General features: G+C 49.8%; 1 protein-coding gene across 1 annotated transcript; it reads right to left on the bottom strand.

Moving 5' to 3' along the window:
* Positions 1-3,967: 3,967 nt before the first annotated feature.
* Positions 3,968-21,907, bottom strand: dnaja3b (DnaJ heat shock protein family (Hsp40) member A3b). Its single transcript, XM_056280660.1, has 12 exons — positions 21,714-21,907; positions 19,729-19,865; positions 18,567-18,650; positions 17,131-17,343; positions 16,885-17,037; positions 14,315-14,462; positions 13,401-13,465; positions 13,155-13,283; positions 11,530-11,645; positions 11,033-11,127; positions 5,809-5,942; positions 3,968-4,562 (listed from the first exon to the last, which is right to left on the bottom strand). Exons 1-11 carry the CDS (start codon positions 21,880-21,882, stop codon positions 5,818-5,820), a joined length of 1,434 nt encoding a protein of 477 aa, XP_056136635.1. The 5' UTR covers positions 21,883-21,907; the 3' UTR covers positions 3,968-4,562; positions 5,809-5,817.
* Positions 21,908-23,892: the final 1,985 nt, after the last annotated feature.

The raw sequence follows: 23,892 nt of genomic DNA, 5'->3' as shown, positions 1-23,892 counted from the left end.
AGTGGAAAGAAGAACTGGAGTTGGTCCCCGGGTGCTGCAGCTACGCAGAGGATGTATTTCCCCACGGGGATTCATTAATAAAGTACATCTTATCTTACTACGGTGAGGCACGGGGGACATCCGGGTAGTGGAGCAGGGATCGCCGGTTCGAATCCCCGTGTTACCTCCGGCTTGGTCGGGCGCCCCCACAGACACAATTGGCCGTGTCTGCGGGCGGGAAGCCGGATGTGGGTGTGTGTCCTGGTCGCTGCACTAGCGCCTCCTCTGGTCGGTCGGGGCGCCTGTTCAGGGGGAACCGGGGGGAATAGCGTGATCCTCCCACGCGCTCCGTCCCCCTGGTGAAACTCCTCACTGTCAGGTGAAAAGAAGCGGCTGGCGACTCCACGTGTATCGGAGGAGGCACGTGGTAGTCTGCAGCCCTCCTCGGGTCGGCAGAGGGGGTGGAGCAGAGACCGGGACGGCTCGGAAGACTGGGGTAATTGGCCGCCCCCCCCCCCCAAAAAAAACAGACGAGGTAGAAAGAACCCTTCAAGGCATTTATTAAACCACGCTCAGCTCCACACGAGCGCCACCTGCCGGGAGCAGCCAATTAACGCGTTTGGTCGCTGCGCCCTCCGCGTCTCAGCAGTACCGCCGACAGACCCCCCCCCCCCAATGTTGGTAAAAGACAAAACAACGCCATCTTTATTTTCACAAGTAGACCAAACGTTACGCGCGACACGAGTTGAGGCTGCCCACGCTTCTTCACTGTCATTGGGCACACGGGCTGTCAGTCATCCGGTGCCGTTACCTTTCCGCGAGGCAGGCGCGTTGAGCACCACTGGCACGACTCCGAGATGAGCCGGAACACGGTACGGAGGAGGGCGCCCGGTTCAGTTTCATGCAAACCCGGACCCCTGACACGTTAATGCTGCGGGACCCGTGGCCAGCTAGTCATGCACGTGACCCACTAGACTAGTGGGTCTACTAGTCGTACAACGTAGACGTAATGGACACACGCATGGAACAGACACAAATGTACTCATGGTGAATTCACACGCACACAAATACGCGCGCGCACAAAGACCACACACATACATGCACACGTGCACACATGCGCGCGCGCGCACACAGACACACAAACACAGACCACACACACACGCACACACACACACACAGCCGAATATATGCAGTGTATCTTACACATACACACATACTTACACACACACATGTACACACAGACACACACAAACACACACATAGACACACAAACACAGACCACACACACAAACATACATGCACACACAGACACACATCCAAATATATGCAGTGTATCTTACACATACACACATACTTACACACACACATGCACGCACACAGACACCCATCCAAATATACGCAGTGTAGCTTACACATACACACACACACACACACACACACACACACACACACAGAGTGTCCACCCACGTACACTTTCTTGTGTGTAACATGCATTCGGCCCTCAGAGAACCCTCTCACACAGAGCTGCTGTTGGCCTCCCCTTCTTTTCCATCCATTAAGAGCAGCCAGAGGAGGAAGACCAACCAGAGGAGGAGGAGGAAGAGCAGAGGAGGAGGAAGAGCAGAGGAGGAACCTCTGGTTTCGCAGCTTCCCTGACAAACGAGGTGGTTTTCCTAACCCCACTGCTGAAGGTTTTAGAGGGCTGAGGAAAATGGAAAATGGCAACCCACTCATCATGACATTATAACGAAGGGCCTGGCGGTGATTTACCGTACGGCTTACACCAGGACCCCGGCACGGAGGGGAGGGGAGAGGAGGGGCCCCGGCGGCTCCCTATCGCTTTCACTATCACGCACTTCTGATGTAACGCAATCAAGATGTTAAGCGTTTGTTATGGCATGTGAGGGGACATTTGTTTGTCGAGCAAACCCACTTTATTCATTCTCATCTGGGAACTGCCACGGTCCCAACCACACGGCACCGCTTAAAACGTTCAACCCGCCACTTTCTTATTCTTAAAATGCCACATTTGACAATTTATTCCGCCGGCATTTCCATCGCAAAAGCCTTACAAGGCACCAGCATCTTGTACTTGTTCCTCTATATGCCGGTTTTCATCGGGGGCGGCCAGGGTCCGCCATTGCTGCCAATTACTCAAATATGTAGGGGTCGTCCAACCTTGGGGGGGTCACCCCGGGTCGTCCTCTGTGTGCAGTTGGCATGTTCTCCCTGTGTTACAAAGGCTGAGACAAGGCGGCACGGTGGCCCAGTGGTCAGCACTGTTGCCTCACAGCAAGAAGGTCCTGGGTTTGAAGCCCAGGCCGTCCCAGGTCGTTTCTGTGTGGAGTTTGCATGTTCAGAGCACCCGGTTTGGTTTCCTCCCGGCATCAAAAAGACATGCATGTTAGGGTTAGTACTCCTTCCTGTCTGTGCCCCTGAGCAAGGCAATGGGAAAAGAACTGGAGTTGGTCCCCGGGTGCTGCACGGCAGCTGCCCACTGCTCCTAGCTACACAGCTAGGATGGGTTAAATTCACACTACGGGGCTCATTAGTGGATATCAAAATCATCCATCCATCCATTATCCAAGCCGCTTATCCCAACCGGGGTCGCGGGGATGCTGGAGCCTATCCCAGCAGTCATTGGGCGGCAGGCAGAGACACTCTGGACAGGCCGCCAGGCCGTCACAGGGCCGACACAACCACACAAATTCCCCCCTAGGGACAATTCAGCACAGCTGATTCACCTGACCTACATGTCTTTTGGACTGTAGGAGGAAACCCACGCAGACACGGGGAGAACATACAAACTCCACACAGAGGATGACCCCCCCCCCCCCAAGGTTGGACAACCCCGGGGCTCGAACCCAGGACCTTCTCGCTGCGAGGCGACCGCGCTAACCACTGCACTGCGCCACCGTGCCCTATTTTGTCATGCATTCCTCAACTTGCTTCTTGCCTTCTGGGTGGTGTTTTATCACCACCTCCTTCGACGCGATATGTTGCTCGATATTAACGTGTCGGACGTCGTTGTGCGTCAGTTTTCTTGCTCCTGCACTGCCACCGCATCATCTTGCCGCCGTCGCACCGAAATGCCCGACCACCAAAACTTGTGACGAACGCGTGAGCGAGTTCTCCACATTCAGGATCCCGTTTGTTTCGAGTGAAACTCTGGGACTCGCTGTGAACTGTTGTGACCAGCAGATGTCAAATTCACTAGAACTGAAGACGTCAAGGACAATAACCACTTTAACTGTCCACTCTCCATTCACAATATCTGGAATAGTGTCTACACGGAGTCAATTTATGACTCACTGTAGACACTATGTTCTTGTGAGGACTAGGGTCTGAAGCCCATAAACTGCTAAAGCCAGAAAGGGTCTTCCTGTTTTCTTAAGCAGGAAGACCCTTTCTGGCATTAATCTTCTTTATATACTCTCATAAATACTTTATCTCCCCCCCCCCTCCCGGCAAATATTTTTTTCCTAGGATGAATCCGGAAAGTTCCTGCCCTCAGGCGCTAGGATTGGCCAGATCTGCCTGTCAGTCAAGGCCGATGAGAACGCGCAACAACCCTAACCCTAGCCACGTTTGCTAGCTAACTGTTAGCCATTAGCCACGTCTGCAACCAAGCTAACTGTGCCAACTTAACAGTGTGTGTACGGTTAGCGAATAGTTTTTTCCTAGGATAAATCCGGAAAGTTGATTGACAGGCAGATCTGGCCAATCCTTGCACCTGAGGGCGGGAACTTTCCGGATTCATCCTAGGAAAAAAATACCCCCCCCCGTCCTGCCCCCGAAACCGGGATACATAACTGAGTAGGGAGGGCTGAACACATCTGTGGTTCACAAGGTTAGGGTGTGTGTGTGTGTGTGTGTGTGTGTGTGTGCGTGCGTGTGTGTGTTATAGAATTGGGAGTCTGGGATTTTGAGCAAAGGAAACATCATTGCACAGTTAAATAATACCACCTACTGGTGACTTTCAGTACAGCACTCTTGACAGAGTTCCTTAAACCTGTTTAGACCCATTCAGTTCACATTACATCTGCCCGTTTTGTTCTCTCAAATATTTTTCACAATAATTCTTCCTTCAAGACGGTACTGGAGTCTTACGACCCCGTGTGGCCGTTCTGAAATCTGCAACACGCTCTTTATTCCAACACATGTCATCAGTCAGTGGTGCAGTTTTCCCACAGGGAAGCAAAACGGCGTTTCTTAACTTATAGTCCATAGTCCTCTCTTCGTGTCTGTCCCGGGGCATCGTGGCCACTTTGCTCTTCTTCCAGGCAATTCGAGTTCCGACATCTCAGCCCGACGGCCGCCTCTGACTCGTGGCGGACGCCATCGGTGTCCCGTTTATTGACAGCAACTGAAACTTTAGATTCGCCACCGCGTGGAAACCCTCTCCGTCTCCGGACCGCTCTCTTCGCTAGTCTACCCATGAAGCAGGAGGGGAAAGCATGGTGGCCTATTGCATCTTCCGTCTTCTTCTGTTGTTTTATTTTACATCTTCTTAAATGGACTGTTACAGCTGTGTAGTGACCTACAGACTCAAAACCAGAAGATTCATCTGTAGGTACGTGGTACTGTGGAAAAGGGAAACAGTTTGCATTAGTAAATGCACTGAAAAAGTGCTCATGTTAAGGCAAGCCCCCCGCCCCCCCCCTTTTTTTCCCCTCCCCAGTTGTATCCAGCCAATCACCCCACTCTTCCAAGCCGCCCCAGTCGCTGCTCCAACCCCTCTGCAAATCCGGGGAGGGCTGCAGACTACCACATGCCTCCTCCGACACATGTGGAATCGCCGGCCGCTTCTTTTCACCCGTCAGTGAGGCGTTTCACCGGGGGGACCTGGCGCGTGGGAGGATCACGCTATTCCCCCCTAGTCCTCCCCCCGAACAGGTGCCCCGGCCGACCAGAGGAGGCGCTAGCGCAGCGACCGGGACACGTACCCACAATCCGGCTTCCCACCCGCGCAGACACGACCAATTGTGTCTGTAGGGACGCCCGACCGAGCCGGAGGCAACACGGGGACTCGAACCGGCGAGCCCCGTGTTGGCAGACAACGGAATAGACCGCCATGCCATTTCCTTACTGTTTGTGCTAAGTTTATATAACTAGAATGTGGGAGAAGGTCTTAATATTAAAAGGAGACGATGAAAAGGAATCAATCCATGTTTGCTGAATGCACCTTTGTCTCCTATCTCACCCTGTTCTTCTATCCCATACTCACAAATTAACTTTTATAAATGTATTTCTGATTTTTCCCCTTTTTCTCCCAATTTAGTGGCCGATCGCTCCCTATTTTAATTCAAACACCCACCCTCGTGCTGCATGCGTTCGCCAACTGCATCTCCCCGGCCGGCAGTCTCGAAGGAGTCGCCTCCCCACTTTCGTGACAAGGCGAATCCAGGCCGAACCGCTGCTTTTTCCGACACACACAGAGACGCATTCACGTGACGAACACAAGCCGACTCCGCCCCCCTCCCGAAGACAGCGTTGCCAATGATTGCTGCTTCATCGAGTCCGGCCATAGTCGGATCTGACGAGACCGGGGCGCGAACCCCCGGTCCCCAGTGGGCAACTACATCGACACAAAGCCGATGCTTAGACCGCTACACCACCGCGGACTCTTTCACAAATTAATTTTTGCAAGCAAATTACATACACACATGCACACACACACACACACACACACACGGCGCTGATAAGCTGATAATCTGAACACTGACTAGTGACAAACGGTCCCCCTGACATGATCTGAAGGTGCACCTCGTGTCCCGTGTGCAGGTTTTGAGAACGGGACGGGGCTTTTTGTACAGTAGGCAATCCCACCTGCTGGTGTCAGCTAAACATTTTCTTCAGTTTGGAGAAGAAGCCTCCCTCCTCCTCCTCTTTCTGCTGTGTGTCCCGTCTCTCCTCTTCTTTGGTCTGCCCCGCACTGGAGTCTGCGGTGCTGCTGCCCCCACCTGGACACAAACACATACTGCATCAGCACCACTGCTGAAGATGGGGCTTTAGTGTGCAGCCAATATCCACCTTTAGATCTGTGTGTGTGTGTGTGTGTGTGTGTGTGTGTGTGTGTGTGTGTGTGTGTGTGTGTGTGTGTGTGTGTGTGTGTGTGCCGGAATTTTGGTACTTAACAAAATGAGCTGATCGGGATCGGTTAAGTTATTAGAAATATTGACACTGAAAACATCGGTTTGGTTTTTCCTCTAAGCTCGGTGCTCGGCAGGAAGTGCCTGCGGAGCGCGGCAACAAGCCTCGCGGCGTCCTGCCTCTTGGCATTCAACACAGTTCAGCGCCGCGACAGACACCAACCACAACCCGCACCGACACCTTCAGGTTTTCGTGATGGCTGACGGACGTGGCTGCAAGAGGAGGCTGGCGGTGATCGTCAGTGAGGACAGGAGGAGCAGAGGCGGAGAGGAAGAGCAAGGACGGCGTCAGTATTATTGATAAAGGGTCAGTATGTAATCCGAATGAAAGCAAATCAGTGACCCTCAGCACTGGAAGCCAAACGTGGGGATTGGAGTAACAGAACGTTGAATGAGGTCATCTGATCACAACGTTAATGGAGAGAGAAACGTGACCTCTTCGGTCTCAACTGACTGCAGGTATCCCCACCCTCCATCCATCCATTATCCGAACTGCCTATCCTGCTCTCAGGGTCACGGGGATGCTGGAGCCTATCCCAGCAGTCACTGGGCGGCAGGCGGGGGGACACCCTGGACAGGCTGCCAGACCATCACAGGGCCCACACACACACACACACACAACACACACACACACCTAGGGACAATGTAGTACGGCCGATTCACCTGACCTACATGTCTTTGGACTGTGGGAGGAAACCGGAGCCCCCGGAGGAAACCCATGCAGACATGGGGAGAACATGCAAACTCCACACAGAGGACGACCCGGGACGACCCCCAAGGTTGGACTACCCCGGGGTTCTAACCCAGGACCTTCTTGCTGTGAGGCGACTGCGCTAACCACTGCGCCACCGTGCCACCCACATAATTAATATCTATTTACAAAAACTGAACTAGGGGCGTCTGGGTGGCGTAGCGGTCTATTCCGTTGCCTACCAACACAGGGATCGCCAGTTCGAATCCCCGTGTTACCTCCGGCTTGGTCGGGCGTCCCTACAGACACAATTGGCCGTGTCTGCAGGTGGGAAGCCGGATAGGGTATGAATCCTGGTCGCTGCACCTTCCCCTTCTCTGGCCGGTTGGGGCACCTGTTTGGGTGAACTGGGGGGGAATAGCGTGATCCTTCCACATGCTACGTTCCCCTGGTGAAACTCCTCACTGTCAGGTGAAAAGAAGCGGCTGGCGACTCCACATGTACCGGAGGAGGCATGTGGTAGTCTGCAGCCCTCCCTGGATCAGCAGAGGGGGGGTGGAGCAGTGACCGGGATGACTCAGAGAGCAGGGCGATTGGCCAGGTACAACTGGGGAGAAAAGGGGGGGTAACCCCCCCCCCAAAAAAGAAAATCTAAACAGAACTCAAAAAAAAAATCACTAATCGCAAAGCACTACCTTGAAGGGAAATTCTGCCGCTCATAATCTGCATGTCCAGTAAGTCCTGGCAGTGGCCTAGCTCGTCTTTTTAAACCACAGCTTTGGTGTGATTCGTTTTGACAGAGAAATCGATGTTCTCCTAACAGGACAGCTGTTTCACATTACCGACACGTACCAGTACGCACTGTACAAGAGTTTCTCGATGGTGGAGATTGGAAAACGAACATGTCAGCCAATGTGCCATGTAGCTCTTCCTCCATCCACTGCTGTCAGCGGATGGGAGACGTGAGCCAGTCTGCAAAAGTGGGCTATGGCAATACACACAACATCAGCAAGTATTGTTCGCTATAGAGATGCCACTGCTATGATTAATACTTTAAAATAAGGTTGAAAATTGGTGATTTAATACATTTTGGTCATATATAATTAAAATCCTCCGCCCAGCAGAAAAGGAACAGAACTCCCTTAAGCAGGGTGGCAGCCTCAAAGGCACATACATCCAGAAAACACTGCCGCACCGGCCGCACTTCTCTGTCGACTCTGCTTTCTCATACACACCCCGTTCTGTTGGGCGTGGGGGCGGTACGGGTGTCCTCATTTCCAAAGACTGGAAATTCACTAAGCTTTCTCCGCTAAGCAACAACTCCTCCTTTGAATACCACGCAATCATGTTTACTGCTTCTATTAAGCTATTTGTGTATTTGTGGTTGTCATATACCACCCACCAGGATGTCAACTGGGGAACTTTGCAGTCGAACTAGACATGTTACTCTCAGCCATTCCTGATGATAACACACCACTGATTGTCATGGGAGACATGAATATCATACTGACAAAACCCAAGCAACTGACTTCCTGTCTCTTCTGTCCTCCTTTGACCTCAGACAGGTCCCCACCCCTCCCACACACAAAGCGGGCAATACTCTGGATCTGATTTTGACTTGGAACTGCTCCACAACAAATCTGACTGTCAACCCCACATCTGTCAGACCACTTCTTTATTCAACGCCCTCCTTACTGGAACATCCTCATGTTCCTCCGCAAATGGTCTCCTTCCACCGAAACTTCCGGTTCCTGACACTGACCCAGCTCTCCAATGAGGTTTTGGCTTCCATGTCTCCTCATAATGAATTCTCTTCACTCCCTGTCAATGAGGCTACAGACACTGTTCCTCACTAGCATCCTCTCTTAACAATCTCTGCCCAAACCTGCTCATAATGCCCCCCCCACCCCCAGTCCATGGCTCACTGAGATCACCAGAGAGCAAAGGGCAGAGAGAAAATGGTGTAAAACCAAAGTCCACTGACCTCAGCGACGATCAGTGTCTCCTAGCATCATTCTCCTCCAGCTTATAAACAGCTAAGACCACTTACTATCAGAACAAGATCTGTGGTGCCACTGATGCTCAAAAAATGTTTTTTGCTTTTAACTCACTACTCAGTTCGCCTTCTCCTCCGACCTCCATTCTGTTCACTCCAGACATGTTCGCCTCATACTTTTCTGATAAGGTTTCTGCCATCAGTAACAGTTCTCTGAGCCTGATGCACTCTGTCTGCCACTGCCAGCTAACAGTGCCTCACTCACCTCATTTTCTCCCTTGACCGAGGAGGAAGTCTCCAAGCTTCTGCTGGACTTGAGCAAATTTGTTATTTGTGATATTGGGCTATACAAATAAAATTGACTTGACTTGACTCTCGTCCCACTACCTGTCCACTGGACCCGATACCATCCAACTTCCTACAGACCATTTCCCCTGCACTTAACCCCGCAGTCACACACATCATCAACTTCTCGCTTACAATGGGTGTGTTCCCCACTGCATTTAAGCAAGCTCGGGTCACCCAACTGCTCAAAAAACCTACACTCAACCCAGCCCATGTTGAAAACTAAAGACCAGTTTCACTCCTACCCTTTCTATCAAAAATACTTGAGCGCATGGTCTTTAACCAAGTCTCTGAATTCTTTTCTGAGATCAATCTGTACGATCCAAATCAGTTTGGCTTTAAGCAGGGTCACTCTACCGAGACTGCACTCCTGTCGGTAATGGAATCACTGCCTTTGGCTAAAGCTGCTGGTCAGTACTCAGCTTTATTGTTGCTAGATCTGTCAGCTGCCTTTGACATGGTTAACCACCAAATCCTTCTCTCCACACTCACTGAGCTTGGTATCTCAGGATCTGCCCACCGCTGGTTCATGTCCTACCTCTCAGGGAGATCTTTTAAGAGTATCTTGGAGGGGAGAAGTGTCCAAACCGCATGGCTTATCCACAGGGGTGCCTCAAGGGTCAGTGCTTGGTCCCCTTCTCTTCTCAATATACACCATCTCACTTGGTGCAATCATCCGCTCCCATGGTTTTTCATACCATTGCTATGCTGACAATACCCATCTCTTCCTATCATTCACGCCAGATGACCTCACAGTCTCAGCATGGATATTGTCATGGCTTGCATCTCTGCATGGATGAAAAAAGGCCACCTTCAACTTAACCTATCTAAGACTGAGCTCCTTGTCATCCCAGCCAGTCCATCCTTGCAACAACAGATCAATATCCAGCTTGCCTGAAACCTGGGTGTCATGATTGATGACCAACTAACCTTTAAGGTTCATGTGACCTTGATTGTGCGGTTGTGCCGATTTGCCCTGTACAACACCAGGAAAATTAGACCTGCAGCACAACTCCTGGTACAGGCTCTTGTAATACCATGCATTGACTACTGAAACTCCTTACTGGAAGGTCTCCCTGCATGCACTTTCAAACCTCTACAAACGATCCAGAACACAGCAGCACATCCGGTCTTCAACCAACCCAAAACATCACATGTCACTCCGCTGTTCATATCCCTCCACTGGCTCCTAATAGCCGCTCGCATCAAATTCAAAACCTTGATGCTCGCTTACAGAACAGCAACTAAAATGGCTCCCGCCTACCTGAAATCCCTCATTAAGGCCTACACTCAGTCCCGCTCACTACGCTCTGCCAATGAAAGGTGCCTGGCACTTCCGCCACAACAAGGCCCCAAGTCAATAGCCAGACTCTCCTCTTCTGTAGTTCCCCGGTGGTGGAACGAATTACCAAACTCCATTCGATCTGCTGAGTCCCTCTCCATCTTTAAGAAGAAGCTTAAGACCCAGCTCTTTCACAAACACCTCCACACCTGATGGTATTAATAAAATATAAATTAAAAAAAGCTTCTATGCACCCTATGCCTTTGTGCACTGCCTGTTGATACCTATGTCCTATGGGACTTGAACCTAGTTTTGTGGCACTTACTTGCGTTGTTGTCTCCTGACTAGATCCTTACTTGTGTTGTATTAACTCTCAGATGTACGTTACTTTGTACAAAAGCATCTGCTAAATGAAATTGTAATGTTGTAACATGTACTCTTTTCGGCACCCCCGGACTATTCAGGAATCACCACTCGTTCAGTTTTTTTTTTAAATGACATTTTACTCAAAGCCAGAGGACTCTGAATAAAAGGTATAGGTAAGGCTGTGTATGAATGAAAGATAGCAGAAAGTCTATCAGTCTGACCTGAAGAAACATTGACTTCATTGACAGTTCCCTGCACGTCTGTCTCCTCCTCAGCATAACGCAGCATCAGAGAGCGCTGTTTGTGGCTCAACTTCCTGCAGAGGCGGAGAGCAAGGGTTTTTGAAAAGATATGTCAGGGTTTGTACAATCTAGGGGGAAGTTAATTAAATAAGAGATAAATTATAATTTACTAATTAAGACATAAATCTAATGAATAAAATAAATGTTATTAATCGATGCAGGTAAACGGCAACAGTACAACGATGCAGACTTGAACAATATTAGCATCAAAGATAAATTAATAGCATTACTGCTGAGCAGCTGTACATGGTTTAGTGAGGACATGAAAGTGACGTCATTGTTCACTTGAAGTTAACAACAGATAGGGCCATAACATATACAACATTACTGATAAAACCGAATGTACTTCAAAAAAACATCTGTAATATGAAATCGGCGTGTGAGTGTGTGCGTGTAAATTTGTGTGCATGTCTTACTTTGGCACTCTGATCTTAATGTGGACATAGTGGTCTCCGTAGCTGTAGCTGTTCATTATCCGAATGCCTTTCCCCTGCAGCCTGATGACCTGGTCAGCCTGACAACCGGCAGGGATCTGAAAACATCGACAACAAACACACAGAGTGGGTTGAATTGAAATCACGCGACAAAGTTTCGCCATGCTATCTTCTCGAGACCATCCGATCGACACCTCTATGGTTCAAGGCAATTCTCCCTTTCCATCTATTCGTCTCTCGGGTCATTTCCACGTGTAATCACTCTGTCATGAATGTCTGAATGGGTGAAGAGTGAACCTGAAGCTGCCCATGTTACATTGTACTGGCCTGCTTTGTTTCTCACAGGTGAATAACAATTGCACCTTTGGGTTAAAATGTGACCAGGGCGTCCGGGTAGCATAGCGGTCTATTCCGTTGCCTACCAACACGGGGATCGCCAGTTCGAAATCCCCATGTTACATCCGGCTTGGTCGGGCGTCCCTACAGACACAATTGGCCATGTCTGCAGGTGGGACTCCGGATATGGGTATGCGTCCTGCTCGCTGCACTAGCACCTCCTCTGGTTGGTCGGGGCGCCTGTTCGGGGGGGGGGGGGGAACTCGGGGGAATAGCGTGATCCTCCCATGCGCTACGTCCCCCTGGTGAAACTCCTCACTGTCAGGTGAAAAGAAGCGGCTGGTGACTCCACATGTATCAGAGGAGACATGTGGTAGTCTGCAGCCCTCCCCGGATCGGCAGAGGGGGTGGAACAGCAACCGGGACGGCTCGGAAGAGTCGGGTAATTGGACGGGTACAATTGACAATTGGGGAGAAAAAGAAAACAAACAAACAAATAACTAAATAACATGGGTGGCTAGATGGTACACTGTGGGCTGACAGAGGTTTTGGCTGCTTTTCCGTTGCTTGACTAGCAACAGAAGACAATAACTTAGGCAGACTTGGACTGCTTTTATTTGTCGTTGCCTTATATGCATGTCTCATACACACAAGGGAACGAAATTACATTTCACAAAGACCTCAGTGCCACACAAAAACAAATAACACTCAATAAATAGTAAAAACAATAAGTGCATTAAAAACAAGAATTAGTTCACAGACCTAGACATCACAAGCGCACCTGACAGAGTGTAAGATTTGATTTTGTCAGTTGTCGTGAGTACAAACGGGCAAAGTGGCTATAAATTGCCAGCAATGCTACACCCGCATCTCGATGGCACACTGTTTAAGTTTTAATAAAGTCAGGACCAAACGATATAAGTGTTAAAGCCACTTAAATTTCACATTGATCCTACAATCATTGCCTGTGAGCTCTCTAATTATTCTGTTGCAACACACTGATTTCACATGTTGCAACATGAAAGATGGAAATCTACATTACAGAGGATGCAACTGTCATGAATACACTTTTAATTTTCTATGTGACTGACATACAACCAGACATAAAGTAGAAAGCCTGAGTGGAATATGTCTGGCAGAGCCTCTCACAGCCACTAACAGTATTTCATGTGAGGAGACCCGGTTGTGAGGAAGGCAAATGCACAGCAAGGAAATATATTCCCAAAATACACAACTGTGGCAGATAACTGAAAATGTTTAAAATCACTCACCGCTATATTGATTGTTTCATGCAGGCCCTGTGCCCTGGCTACACCACCCAGGATGGCCTGGGCCACAGAGATCAGTACATCGGAGTGGATGTCCGCCCCATTCCTCCGGAAAACCGGGCTCCTCTGGACCTGCAGGAGATGAAAATATATTAAATTACCTATTTTTACCCTTATGTTAATTTATTTCTATTAGAGGAGTACTTTTGGTAAAATTTGGGGTGTTTGTTAACCCAGTAAATGACTCACCCTGAATGTGATGAGGATTTCTTTCTTCCCTACAGGCATACATACTGTCTGGCCGTCTTCCACTCCTGAAACCACCACAATCACCAAAAATATTGGTTGAGTGAAGTATATATCTTTTAAAATATAATGATAACGTTTTTGGTATTTCACTCTTACATTCAACATTTTCCCCCCCGTTTTTTAAAATTCCCAGTATACTCAAACACACACAAGAGCAGAATCACACACCACACATAAACACATAAACACAAACAAACACACACACACACTCACCAATAAATCCACCCAGACAGCCGGGCATCCATCTACACGGTAAACTGACTTGCCAACATCCAAACCCATCTCCGTTTTAATAACCAGTATCCATCCATTATCCAAACCGCTTACCCTGCTCTCAGGGGCGCGGGGCCACTGGAGCCCATCTCAGCAGTCATTGGGCGGCAGGCGGGGAGACACCCTGGACAGGCCGCCAGTCCAGCACAGGGCCGACACACACATTCACACCTAGGGACAATTTAGTACGGCCGATTCACCTGACCTACATGTCTTTGGACTGTGGGAGGAAACCGGAGCACCTGGAGGAAACCCACACAGATACGGGGAGAACAAACTCCACACTGAGGACGACCCGGGACGACCCCCAAGGTGGGACAACCCCGGGACTCGAACCCAGGACCTTCTTGCTGTGAGGCGACCGTGCTAACCACTGCGCCACCGTGCTGCCCTAATCACTATAACATGTTGTAAATGTAATACACATTCTGTAGGAAAATATCCTTTAGGGAGTCTTTGGCCAGGGTTGCTGGCAGTAGTCTCGAGAAGAGTCAGGATCTGAGAGACCTGCATGGTTGGTGTACACTCAAAGAAACACTACAACAGACCCGTCAATCAGAGGTGTCTGGGAGAAGAACTACCTGCAGGTACGGGCACTGTGACGGTCTGTTTCTGTATGGTCTGGCCCGAACCGCGGCAGAGCACGCATGGCGTGGTCATGATGTAGCCCCTCCCACCGCAGCGCCGACAGGTGGAGCGCATCCTAAAAGGACCCGTGTTGATCATCTCCTGCAGGGGCGAGATTAAAAAAAAGTAAAAAGGAATCACCGTCTATTAACATAATTATGCTTCTTTTTGCAGTGTTGTGTTACGTGTAGGGCTGTCGCTGACGAATATTTTGGCAGTCGAGTAATCTATCAGTTATTCTGACACTTATTTGTGTTAACTTTAGGAGCAACGTTAAGATTGACCACAATTTACATTCTGACTGTACCGTATTATCCTCCTCTTTGTGATATTCTTTTGATTTCTGGCTCATGTTCTTGTGTTGTCACTTTTTTATTACATCTTTTAATGTAAGGTGAGCTTTAATGTACAGAAAGGCACCATTCATTCATTCATTCATCATAATCAGCCACTTCTCCGGGGTCGGGTCTCGGTGGCAGCAAGCTAAGTAGGGCACTCCAGATGTCCCTCTACCCAGCAATGCCCTCCAGCTCCTCCTGGGGGATCCCAAGGTGTTCCCAGGCCAGATTGAACATGTAGTACCTCCAGTGAGTTCTGGGTCTACCCCGGGGTCTCCTCCCAGTTGACGTGCCCAGAAAACCTCAAAAGGAAGGCGCCCAGGAGGCATCAGAGGCCCGAACCACATCTAATCGTTCCTTTTGACGTGAAGGAGCAGTGGCTCTACTCCGAGCTCCCTCCAGCTGTCCGAGCTCATCACCCTATCTCTAAGGCTGAGCCCAGCCATCCTACAGAGGAAACTCATTTTAGCTGCTTCTATCCACGATCTCACCCTTTCGGTCACTACCCAAAGCTCATGACCATAGGTGAGGGTTGGAATGAAGATTGACTGGTAAATTGAGACCTTTGCCTTCCGGCTCAGCTCCCTCTTTACCACAACGGTCCGGTACAACGTCCTCATTACTGCTGCACCAATCTTTGACATTACTTTATAACCCTTTGGGTAGTGACCGAAAGGGTGAGATCGCGAATACAAGTGACTGAAATGAGTTTCCTCCATAGGGTGTCTGGACTCAGCCTTAGAGATAGGGTGAGGAGCTCGGACATCCGGAGTAGAGCCGCTGCTCCTTCGTGTCGAAAGGAGCCAGCTGAGGTGGTTCTGGCATCTGATTAGGATGCCTCCTGGGCGCCTTCCTTTGGAGGTTTTCTGGGCATGGCCAACTGGGAGGACCCTGAGCTCACTGGAGGTACTACATATCCAATCTGGCCTGGGAACACCTTGGGATCCCCCAGGAGGAGCTGGAGGGCATTGCTGGGGAGAGGGACATCTGGAGTGCCCTATTTAGCTTGCTGCCACCGCGACCCGACCCCGGAGAAGCAGCTGATGATTGGATGAGATGAGATGAGAGATGTATCCGGCCAATTATCCCACTCTTCTGGGCCGACCCCGCCAGTGCTCCACCCCCTCTGCCATTCCAGGGAAGGCTGCAGACTACCACATGCCTCCTCCGATACATGTGGAGTCGCCAGCCCCTTCTTTTCACTTGACAGTGAGGAGTTTCACCAGGGTAATGTAGCGTGTGAGAGGATCACGCTATTCCCCCCAGTTCCCCATGCCCCCGAACGACCAGAGGAGGTGTTAGCGCAGCAACCAGGACACATACCCACATCCGGCTTCCCACCCTTAGACACAGCCGATTGTGCCTGTAGGGATGCCCGACCAAGCCGCAGGTAACATGGGGATTCGAACCGGTGAGCCCCGTGTTGGTAGGGAACGGAATAGACCGCTTCGCTACCCGTACGCCCGTGAATAGTGTTTTAAGTCAAAGTAGCGCTAACTCACAACTCCAGTCTAGTTTCATTGATTGGACTCCAGGCTTACTAACTCCTGACTCCAATCAGCTTCTGTTGAAGTCATCAGCCGAGGGGCTCACATATTTTTTCCACCCTACACTGTGAATGTTTGAATGATGTGTTCAATATGGACAACAACACAATAATTTGTGTGTTCTTAGTTAAAACAGGTTGTTGTTTGTTCATTTTTGTAACTTTGATGGCGATCACACCATATTTTAAGTTAAACTTATACATAAATGCGGGTAATTCCAAAGGGTTCACTTACTTTTTCTTGCCACTTTACGTGCAACAGTAATGATCATCTCAGCTCTTCGCTGCCCTAAACAGTTGTTCCACATGCCCGGCTATGTTTAGAAAATGCACAAGTTTTCAGGCAGTAAATCATAATCACAGATTTTTTTTTCCCCCACTTGTGACAGCACTTCTTATGCGTGATAAGAACAGAGTTCCTGCTCTTTTTAGGAAAGTTACTAAGTTAAAGGGCCATGGGCATTAGGAAAAAGTGGATCTTTCCAAAAAACAGGAGTAACGGGGGACAACCTGAGCAAATCCATGCCAGCCAATGTCTAAGGCCTCTACACCAGAATGACACTCCATTATATCTTCATACAGAGGTCCCTGTGAGTTCATACATCAAAGCTGTCAGGTAGTCACAACACAGTCTACTCACCATGCCTGTGCCATTGCAGTAATTACAGTGTGAGACTTTGGTGCCTGGTTCATTTCCCTTCCCATCGCATCGCGGACAGTTATCCTCGATGTTCACCATCATCTCTTTGTTTACGCCCTTCGCTGCCTGGGTGAACGTCAACTCCATCACATACTGAGGAAAGACACAGTGAAAGGGCATCATTACACATGTCCATCCGTAAATGTATGTCTCTGTCAGACCGTATGCTTGCACGCCTGACCTAACCTCTGGTCTCTGGTCAAACATGCTGTTGAAATCTGTGAAGCCCCCTTGGCCGGTAAACTCCCCAAAGATCTTTCTGAAGAGCTCCTCGGGGTCTATGTTCGCTCCCCCAGCCTTGTAGTATTGCTGCCGGCCTGGCCCTCCGCCACGGCTGGGGTCGAAGCCCGCCGTCCCATATGTGTCGTACTGCTTTCTCTTCACCTCGTCGCTGAGAACCTGGTTGCAAAACAGGAAAACTGTGATGATCCTTATAGCTTTGGATTAGGCTCCATTTTGGGTCCAGTTTGGTAAAATTAAAACAGCGGACATTACAGATGCAATTTGACCAGCGAGGCTGTGTAGAAGTTCAAGTTGTTTCACGACTGACAGTGACCAATAGTAATGAGGTGTTTCTGAGTAAGAGCATCAAAGTTCCATAATAGTAATAATAATAATCTATCCATTATCCGAACCGCTTATCCTGCTCTCAGGGTCGTGGGGATGCTTGAGCCTATCCCAGCAGTCACTGGGCAGCAGGCGGGGGGACACCCTGGACAGGTCACCAGGCCATCACACAGGGCCGACATACACACACACCCACACACAATCATACCTGGGGACAATTTAGTACTGCCAATTCACCTGACCTGCATGTCTTTGGACTGTGGGAGGAAACCGGAGCCCCCGGAGGAAACCAACGCAGACATGGGGAGAACATGCAAACTCCACACAGAGGACGACCCGGGACGACCCCCAAGGTTGGACTACCCCGGGGCTCGAACCCAGGACTTCTTGCTGTGAGGTGACCACACTAACCACTGTGCCACCGTGCCGCCAATAATAATAATAATGATGATAATATCAGCAATATCAATCATATATTCATGTGCAGGTCTTCTTGCAACAGGTCGATTTGAATCCATCTACATACATAAATATATCAAATACCTCCATTATCTGTAACTCATCACAACTGGGTGTGAAATTAGACATCATGGGCAGCTACTTTTGAGGAAGGCTGAAACCCAAGTATTGCACAATGACGGGTAACAGCCATGTCTGAGCTAGCTGCATTTTTACCAGACAAGATCGTTTTGGATTCTTTAATATTGCAAACAACTTGTTGGTAGCTAACCATAGTGGAAAATTAGGGGTAATAATGTAGGTGGAACTATGGAAGGTGGGACAACATTTTATTTCTCCAGCACCCATTTTAAAGACAACAGTGATCTGCTGCTTGGCAGCAGAAAACACATCTGAAACCCCAAATCTTGACTTTTTATTATACTAATATTGTGTGTGTATATATATATATATATATATATATATATATATATACACATACATACCCCAAAACCACCCAAGTAGCTGAAGACTGTGTTTTCACTGGAAAGGGCTTTTACATTGCCTAAAACAAGCGGTAATGATTTTCTTCACACCATGTTTCAAGTGTTTCGTACCTCATAGGCTTCAGCCAGCTTTGCGAACTTCTCTCTGGCATCCGGGTCTTCCGGGTTAGTGTCAGGGTGGTACTTCTTTGCCATCTGGAAAGAGACAACCAAAATGACAACAGGTGGATTTATTAAGATCCTATCTTATAATATACTAGTCGTTGTGACTGTGAAACGACATTCAGACTAAAAAGCTGGGGGGGAAATATTAGTGCAGTGTGATGAAGCATCATAAAAAAAAAAAATCTCACTGTTCCAGCAATCCTTTTCCATAGGGCCTTCAGACAAATTCCTGATGCAGTTTGGTGTTGTTACACCATACACACCATGATGCCCACAATCACATGGATTTCTTGATTAAGTTTTTGTTCCGCTTCCGGTGTGGGAAGATGGCTGCGCGAATTTGCGTTTGCAGCGGCCTCACCCGGTGCCAGTGTCGGAAGATGGCGGCGTGAATTCGCATTTGCGGCGGCCTGACCCAGTAACATCCATGCCGTGTCTTTGTCCACATCCAAGTTTTGTCTTCATTTGATGGCTGGGAGAGCTGGCGCTGGATCGGCTGGGAGAGTGGGGCAAGCTAAGATAACTGTTAGCCCATGTAGACTGGCGGTTCCGATAACACCGAGGGCGGTCCAGCGATGACCTCACCTGGTGTTGACGGTGGTGTTTCTGATGTCGTTGTGAGGAGTGCGGGGAGGTGTGTCGAGGGTGTCTGGCTGAGAGAGCTTGGTCTGCTTCATCTGGTGGGCCTGGGGACCACGGCCCCTTCCTGGAGCTGTGCCCGAGGAGGGCAGGCTAAGCTAACTGCTAACCCATGCAGACCAGCAGTTCTGACATTCATCCTGACTGGAGTTGGTTCCCTTGGACAGTGATTTTTTGTTTAGTTTTGATATACATGTTAGTTTGGATACGCGTGTTCTTGCAGTTTTCGTACGTGTTTTGGTCTTTGTGTTGTACTGCTGTGGGCTGGGGGAAACGGCATTTCGTTTCGATTCATATACGCAATTGCATTAAGTGAAATGACAAATAAAATGTTCCTGATTCCTGATAGTATGCTGGCAGTTCTTTCTTAGCATGCTTACCGTGTCTCTTCACTGTTATTAATGACGAATTTAAAAGGGAAGTAAGGTGGGTGGACCGCTTTTCATACTAAAAAAAAAAAACTTCTGACCTGATAGTAGGCTTTCTTGATTTCCTTCTGTGAAGCGGTACGGGAGACCCCCAAGACATCGTAAAAGTCCTGCTTGTTTGCTGAAAGTCTGCTGGTATGGAAGAACTGGCAGCTGATGACATGGTGGCATGACAATCCTGCGGAGAAAAGGATGCAAAAATGAACAATCTACAATGAGTTTGTGGCAAGTCTGCACCACAGTTCGGGGCTCTACATTACAGAGGAATTGACACAGATGGAGAAAGAGGGCGCAACAAAACAACAAAGACATTAAAAACACCAGTTAAAAGACTAAAAGACTAAAAATAAATATCTATTAAAAGACTCTTGTTGATGGCCTCTGGGTAGCGTAGTGGTCTATTCCGTTCCCTACCAACACGGGGATTGCCGGTTCGAATCCTCGTGTTACCTCCAGCTTGGTCGGGCGTCCCTACAGACACAATTGGCCCTGTCTGCGGGTGGGAAGCCGGCTGTGGGTTATGTGTCCTGGTCGCTGCACTAGCGCCTCCTCTGGTCCGTCGGGGCACCTGTTCGGGGGGGGGGGGGGGACTGGGAGGGAATAGCGTGATTCTCCCATGCGCTACATCCCCCTGGCGAAACTCCTCACTGTCAGGTGAAAAGAAGCGGCTGGAGACTCCACATGTATGGGAGGAGGCATGTGGTAGTCTGCAGCCCTCCCCGGATTGGCAGAGGGGGCGGAGCAGCGACCGGGACGGCTCGGGAGGAATGGAGTAATTGGCTAAGTACAATTGGGGAGAAAAAGAGGAGGAAAAAGAGCAACAAAAACAAAGACTCTGGGTGAAGAGAAAGCTATATGGGTCTGTGTCCCTGCAGCCTTCAGCTCTCTCCCAGGCTCTGGTGTGATCTTCGTGGGGGTGCAGTTGTGTTTTAACCTGTCTCGAGCTGAACAGGCTGACGAGAAAGGTACGACCACAACCCACCTGCCACAGCGATATATGTCCAAACTCCTGTACTTTTCCATTAGGGCAGTGTTTCTCAACCCAGTCCTCAAGGAACCCCCTATCCTGCAGATTTTCATTGTAACCCTGCATAGGTAGCCCTGCTTGTACTTACTCGACCAATCATCTCGCAGCACTTAATTACGCAAGGTGTGCAACATCTGACAAAATTCATTGCTGATTGGTTGAATAACTACAAACAGGTACCTATTCAGGGTTGCAAAGAAAATACGCAGGATAGGGGTTCCTTGAGGACTGGGTTGAGAAACACTGCATTAGGGAATTCATGTGTGGAAGGGATATTAGGCACTCTAACACATACACAGGGAACGACAACACTTCAAATAAAACAGTGACGCGGAAATAAATTCAGCATTACAGGCCTACATACATAGACACACAGTAAATATACACAAACATTCATTCACAAGTATAGGCATAAGTACACACACACCTACATAGGTATGTGTATGCATTGGTGCATGTGTGTGTGTGTGTATATAGGCATATTATTTAATGGAGGCTTCAAATCCATGTCTGACTGTATGAGGTGGGTTGGGGATGACCACTGGACTTGAGTGCAACAGATTATCAGAACCCTGCAACCATCAGCGCTGCACAAGGGGAACATGCATGTCATTTGGTTCAAGTGGTTGCATGTTTTGTGTCCATTAGTCTCTCACAGGCAGCCCTGCATCTCCCCACTTCGTTTCAGCGCTGTGCCAGCCCTGGAGAAAGCTCTCCACTAAGCATCTTAACAACGACACGGCACGGCTGTGCACTGTGTTAAGTCCTGCATTCTCTTTAGCTGGCTAATGATGCTATGAACACTCATACAGAAGAGTTGCATCAGCAGACAGCACCTACCGAACCTGGATCAGCTGCCTGTTCTGAACACCAGCGTTTACACACAGCCGGCTTGATTAAGAACCGGGCTTTTACACGGGCAAAGTAAAGGAGCAGCTCAGCAGCTAAACCCCCTAACTTGCGCTTGCTATCGCTAGCCGGTCTTCAGTTACGTCATACCTGCGAGCCCTCTCAATGTCACGGAATCCCCGGCTCCCCAAAGGCTCCAGCTGCCCGCTACGCAAGACCGCTGCTTCCCCGGCGCTGTCGTCGCATCGTCGCGCCTGTTTCTCGCTCGGGTTAAGGGGACGCGACTCCGGTTGTGTCCAGAACAGACTCTTGTTTGCATCCAACGTGCTGAGATACGGGCGACGGACGACGCCATCTTTACGTCACTGCTGTCAGACGCTGGCAGTCGTCTGCGCATGCGTCGTTTTTGTGACCGGCGCCCGCGGGCCGAAACTTGTAATATACTATATTGTAGCGAATTCGGGAGAAGACGCAACCATTACAATATATTTCTATATATATATATGAATAAATAAAAAGAACGGAATTAACTAACTTATTATAATAAATAAGGGAGTCTTTCTGTCTCCAGGGTAGATTTTCAAGAAAAATACTGTCGCGGTTTTTCTATAGCCCGGATAACTATGGATGGAGGCGGGGACTTTTAGGTGCGACAAACCGGGCTTCACCACCGTTAGCTAGATAGCTGCGCCAATGCTAGGGCTAGCCTGCTAGTTAGCTAGTTAGCCGTGTGCTAATGGGTTAGCAAGCTCACCTTGGGACCAGGGTTGGTGATGGAACAGGGCGGCTGAGCTCTAGGCGGGGCGGGAGATGGATGGCTGCTCTCCGGGGTGCGTGTCTCTCTCTCTCTCTCTGTACTCTGGCTCCGGTGTGACCGGGTGAATGTCTCTCTCAGTCTCTCTGGGGAAGCTCTCGGGGGTAGTCAGCTAGCTACAGGTACCGAGGCAGTCTGCTGCTAACACTACCACTGCTAGCCACCGTATCTACTGTCCAGCCCAGGATACGCTAGGTTTCCCTGCTCTATCCCACGCTAAGGTGACAGTCTACGATATGGTTACTAAACAGTTCTGGGGCTTTGTCTCTCCCGCGGTGTCTAATATAGTTGCGTCTGTGACAGCGAAGCTAACCTGTGATTGGTCCTCTAGCTGCACGAGCCCAGTGCAACATTCCAAGTACATCCCCAGGCATTTCCCACTACACTGCCCCCCTCCAGCACTGTTGAGTCCCTTCAACATAAATGAACAACAGACTACAAAGATCAGTCTGATTAATCTAACACGATAAACGGGACAGAACACCCGCGAAATGAACTAAGCCCGGAACAAAGGGCGTCAAACAAATGTGGGTGGTCGCTATCCATACTGGACTCTTGTGACTAGCCTAGTAACCCCCAAGTCAACTAGTCACGTCCGTCAAAGTTAGTCTAGGAGCCAGGCGGGCCTCCGGACTGGCCGGCCCCGTCTGGTGGTGTACGGGAGATGGGACTCAGCGGCGTCGGCTTCGTCTCCTTCTGGGTCCGGGGTGTTGGACTGCCCGCCCGGAGCACAGGCTGCTGTCCCACGACGTTGGGTGATTGTCGACTCGCCTGAAGAGTAGCTGGCAGCAGTGTGTTGGAGCGGCTGGAACCGAGCCGGGGAGCCTGGTGTGCTGGGTCCTCCATCGCCGTTTGCGTGGAACAGGTCCTCCAGCCGGAGATCAAGGTCTTCATCGATCTCCTCCTGCTCCGTCACTCCTTCGTACTCCTCTGTTCTCTGCGCCCCCGGCTCCTCCATGTCAGCAGCGGGAGGACCTCCTTCAGGTGTTTCCTGCGGCCCTATGGCTGGTGCTGGAGCAGACAACAGAGCATGGCGCCTGTCATCTGTGCCCCAGATCTTCACCAGGCAGTCATCTGAGCCCGTGAAAATGCGTCGCCCGGTGCGGTCGAAGGTGACACAGTAGACAGAGGAGAGATGTCCCAGAATCCTCTTGTGCATCTTCATGTGCTGGTAGACAGCTGTAGGCAGTAGCTGGCGTAGACGGTAGGAGCCAATGAGCCGACGCCCATTGCTCGTCTCCACGATATTGGGTGGACTCCCATAGATAATAGGAGGCTCTGGGGGTCGTCCACAGTGCAGAGCAGCCAGCGCTGAGCCCTTCCACACAACATGCTTGCAGCTCTTGTTGGTACGCAGGAGGTTCTGCCTGCCGACTCCCAGGATGCTGTGGAGACCAGGCACGCTGGCAGGAACCTCTTTCTCCAGCAGTGGACATACTCTAGAACACACTTGGAGTAGGTGGTCTGGGCTGATGTGCCTGTGCAACTTCACCTTGTTAATGTTGTCGATGCCAC

The sequence above is a fragment of the Lampris incognitus genome, chromosome 5 (assembly GCF_029633865.1).
Source record: "Lampris incognitus isolate fLamInc1 chromosome 5, fLamInc1.hap2, whole genome shotgun sequence".
Classification (NCBI taxonomy): Eukaryota; Metazoa; Chordata; class Actinopteri; order Lampriformes; family Lampridae; genus Lampris; species Lampris incognitus.
Note: the sequence above shows the minus strand (reverse complement) of the source record. Positions and strands in the feature narration are given on the sequence as shown.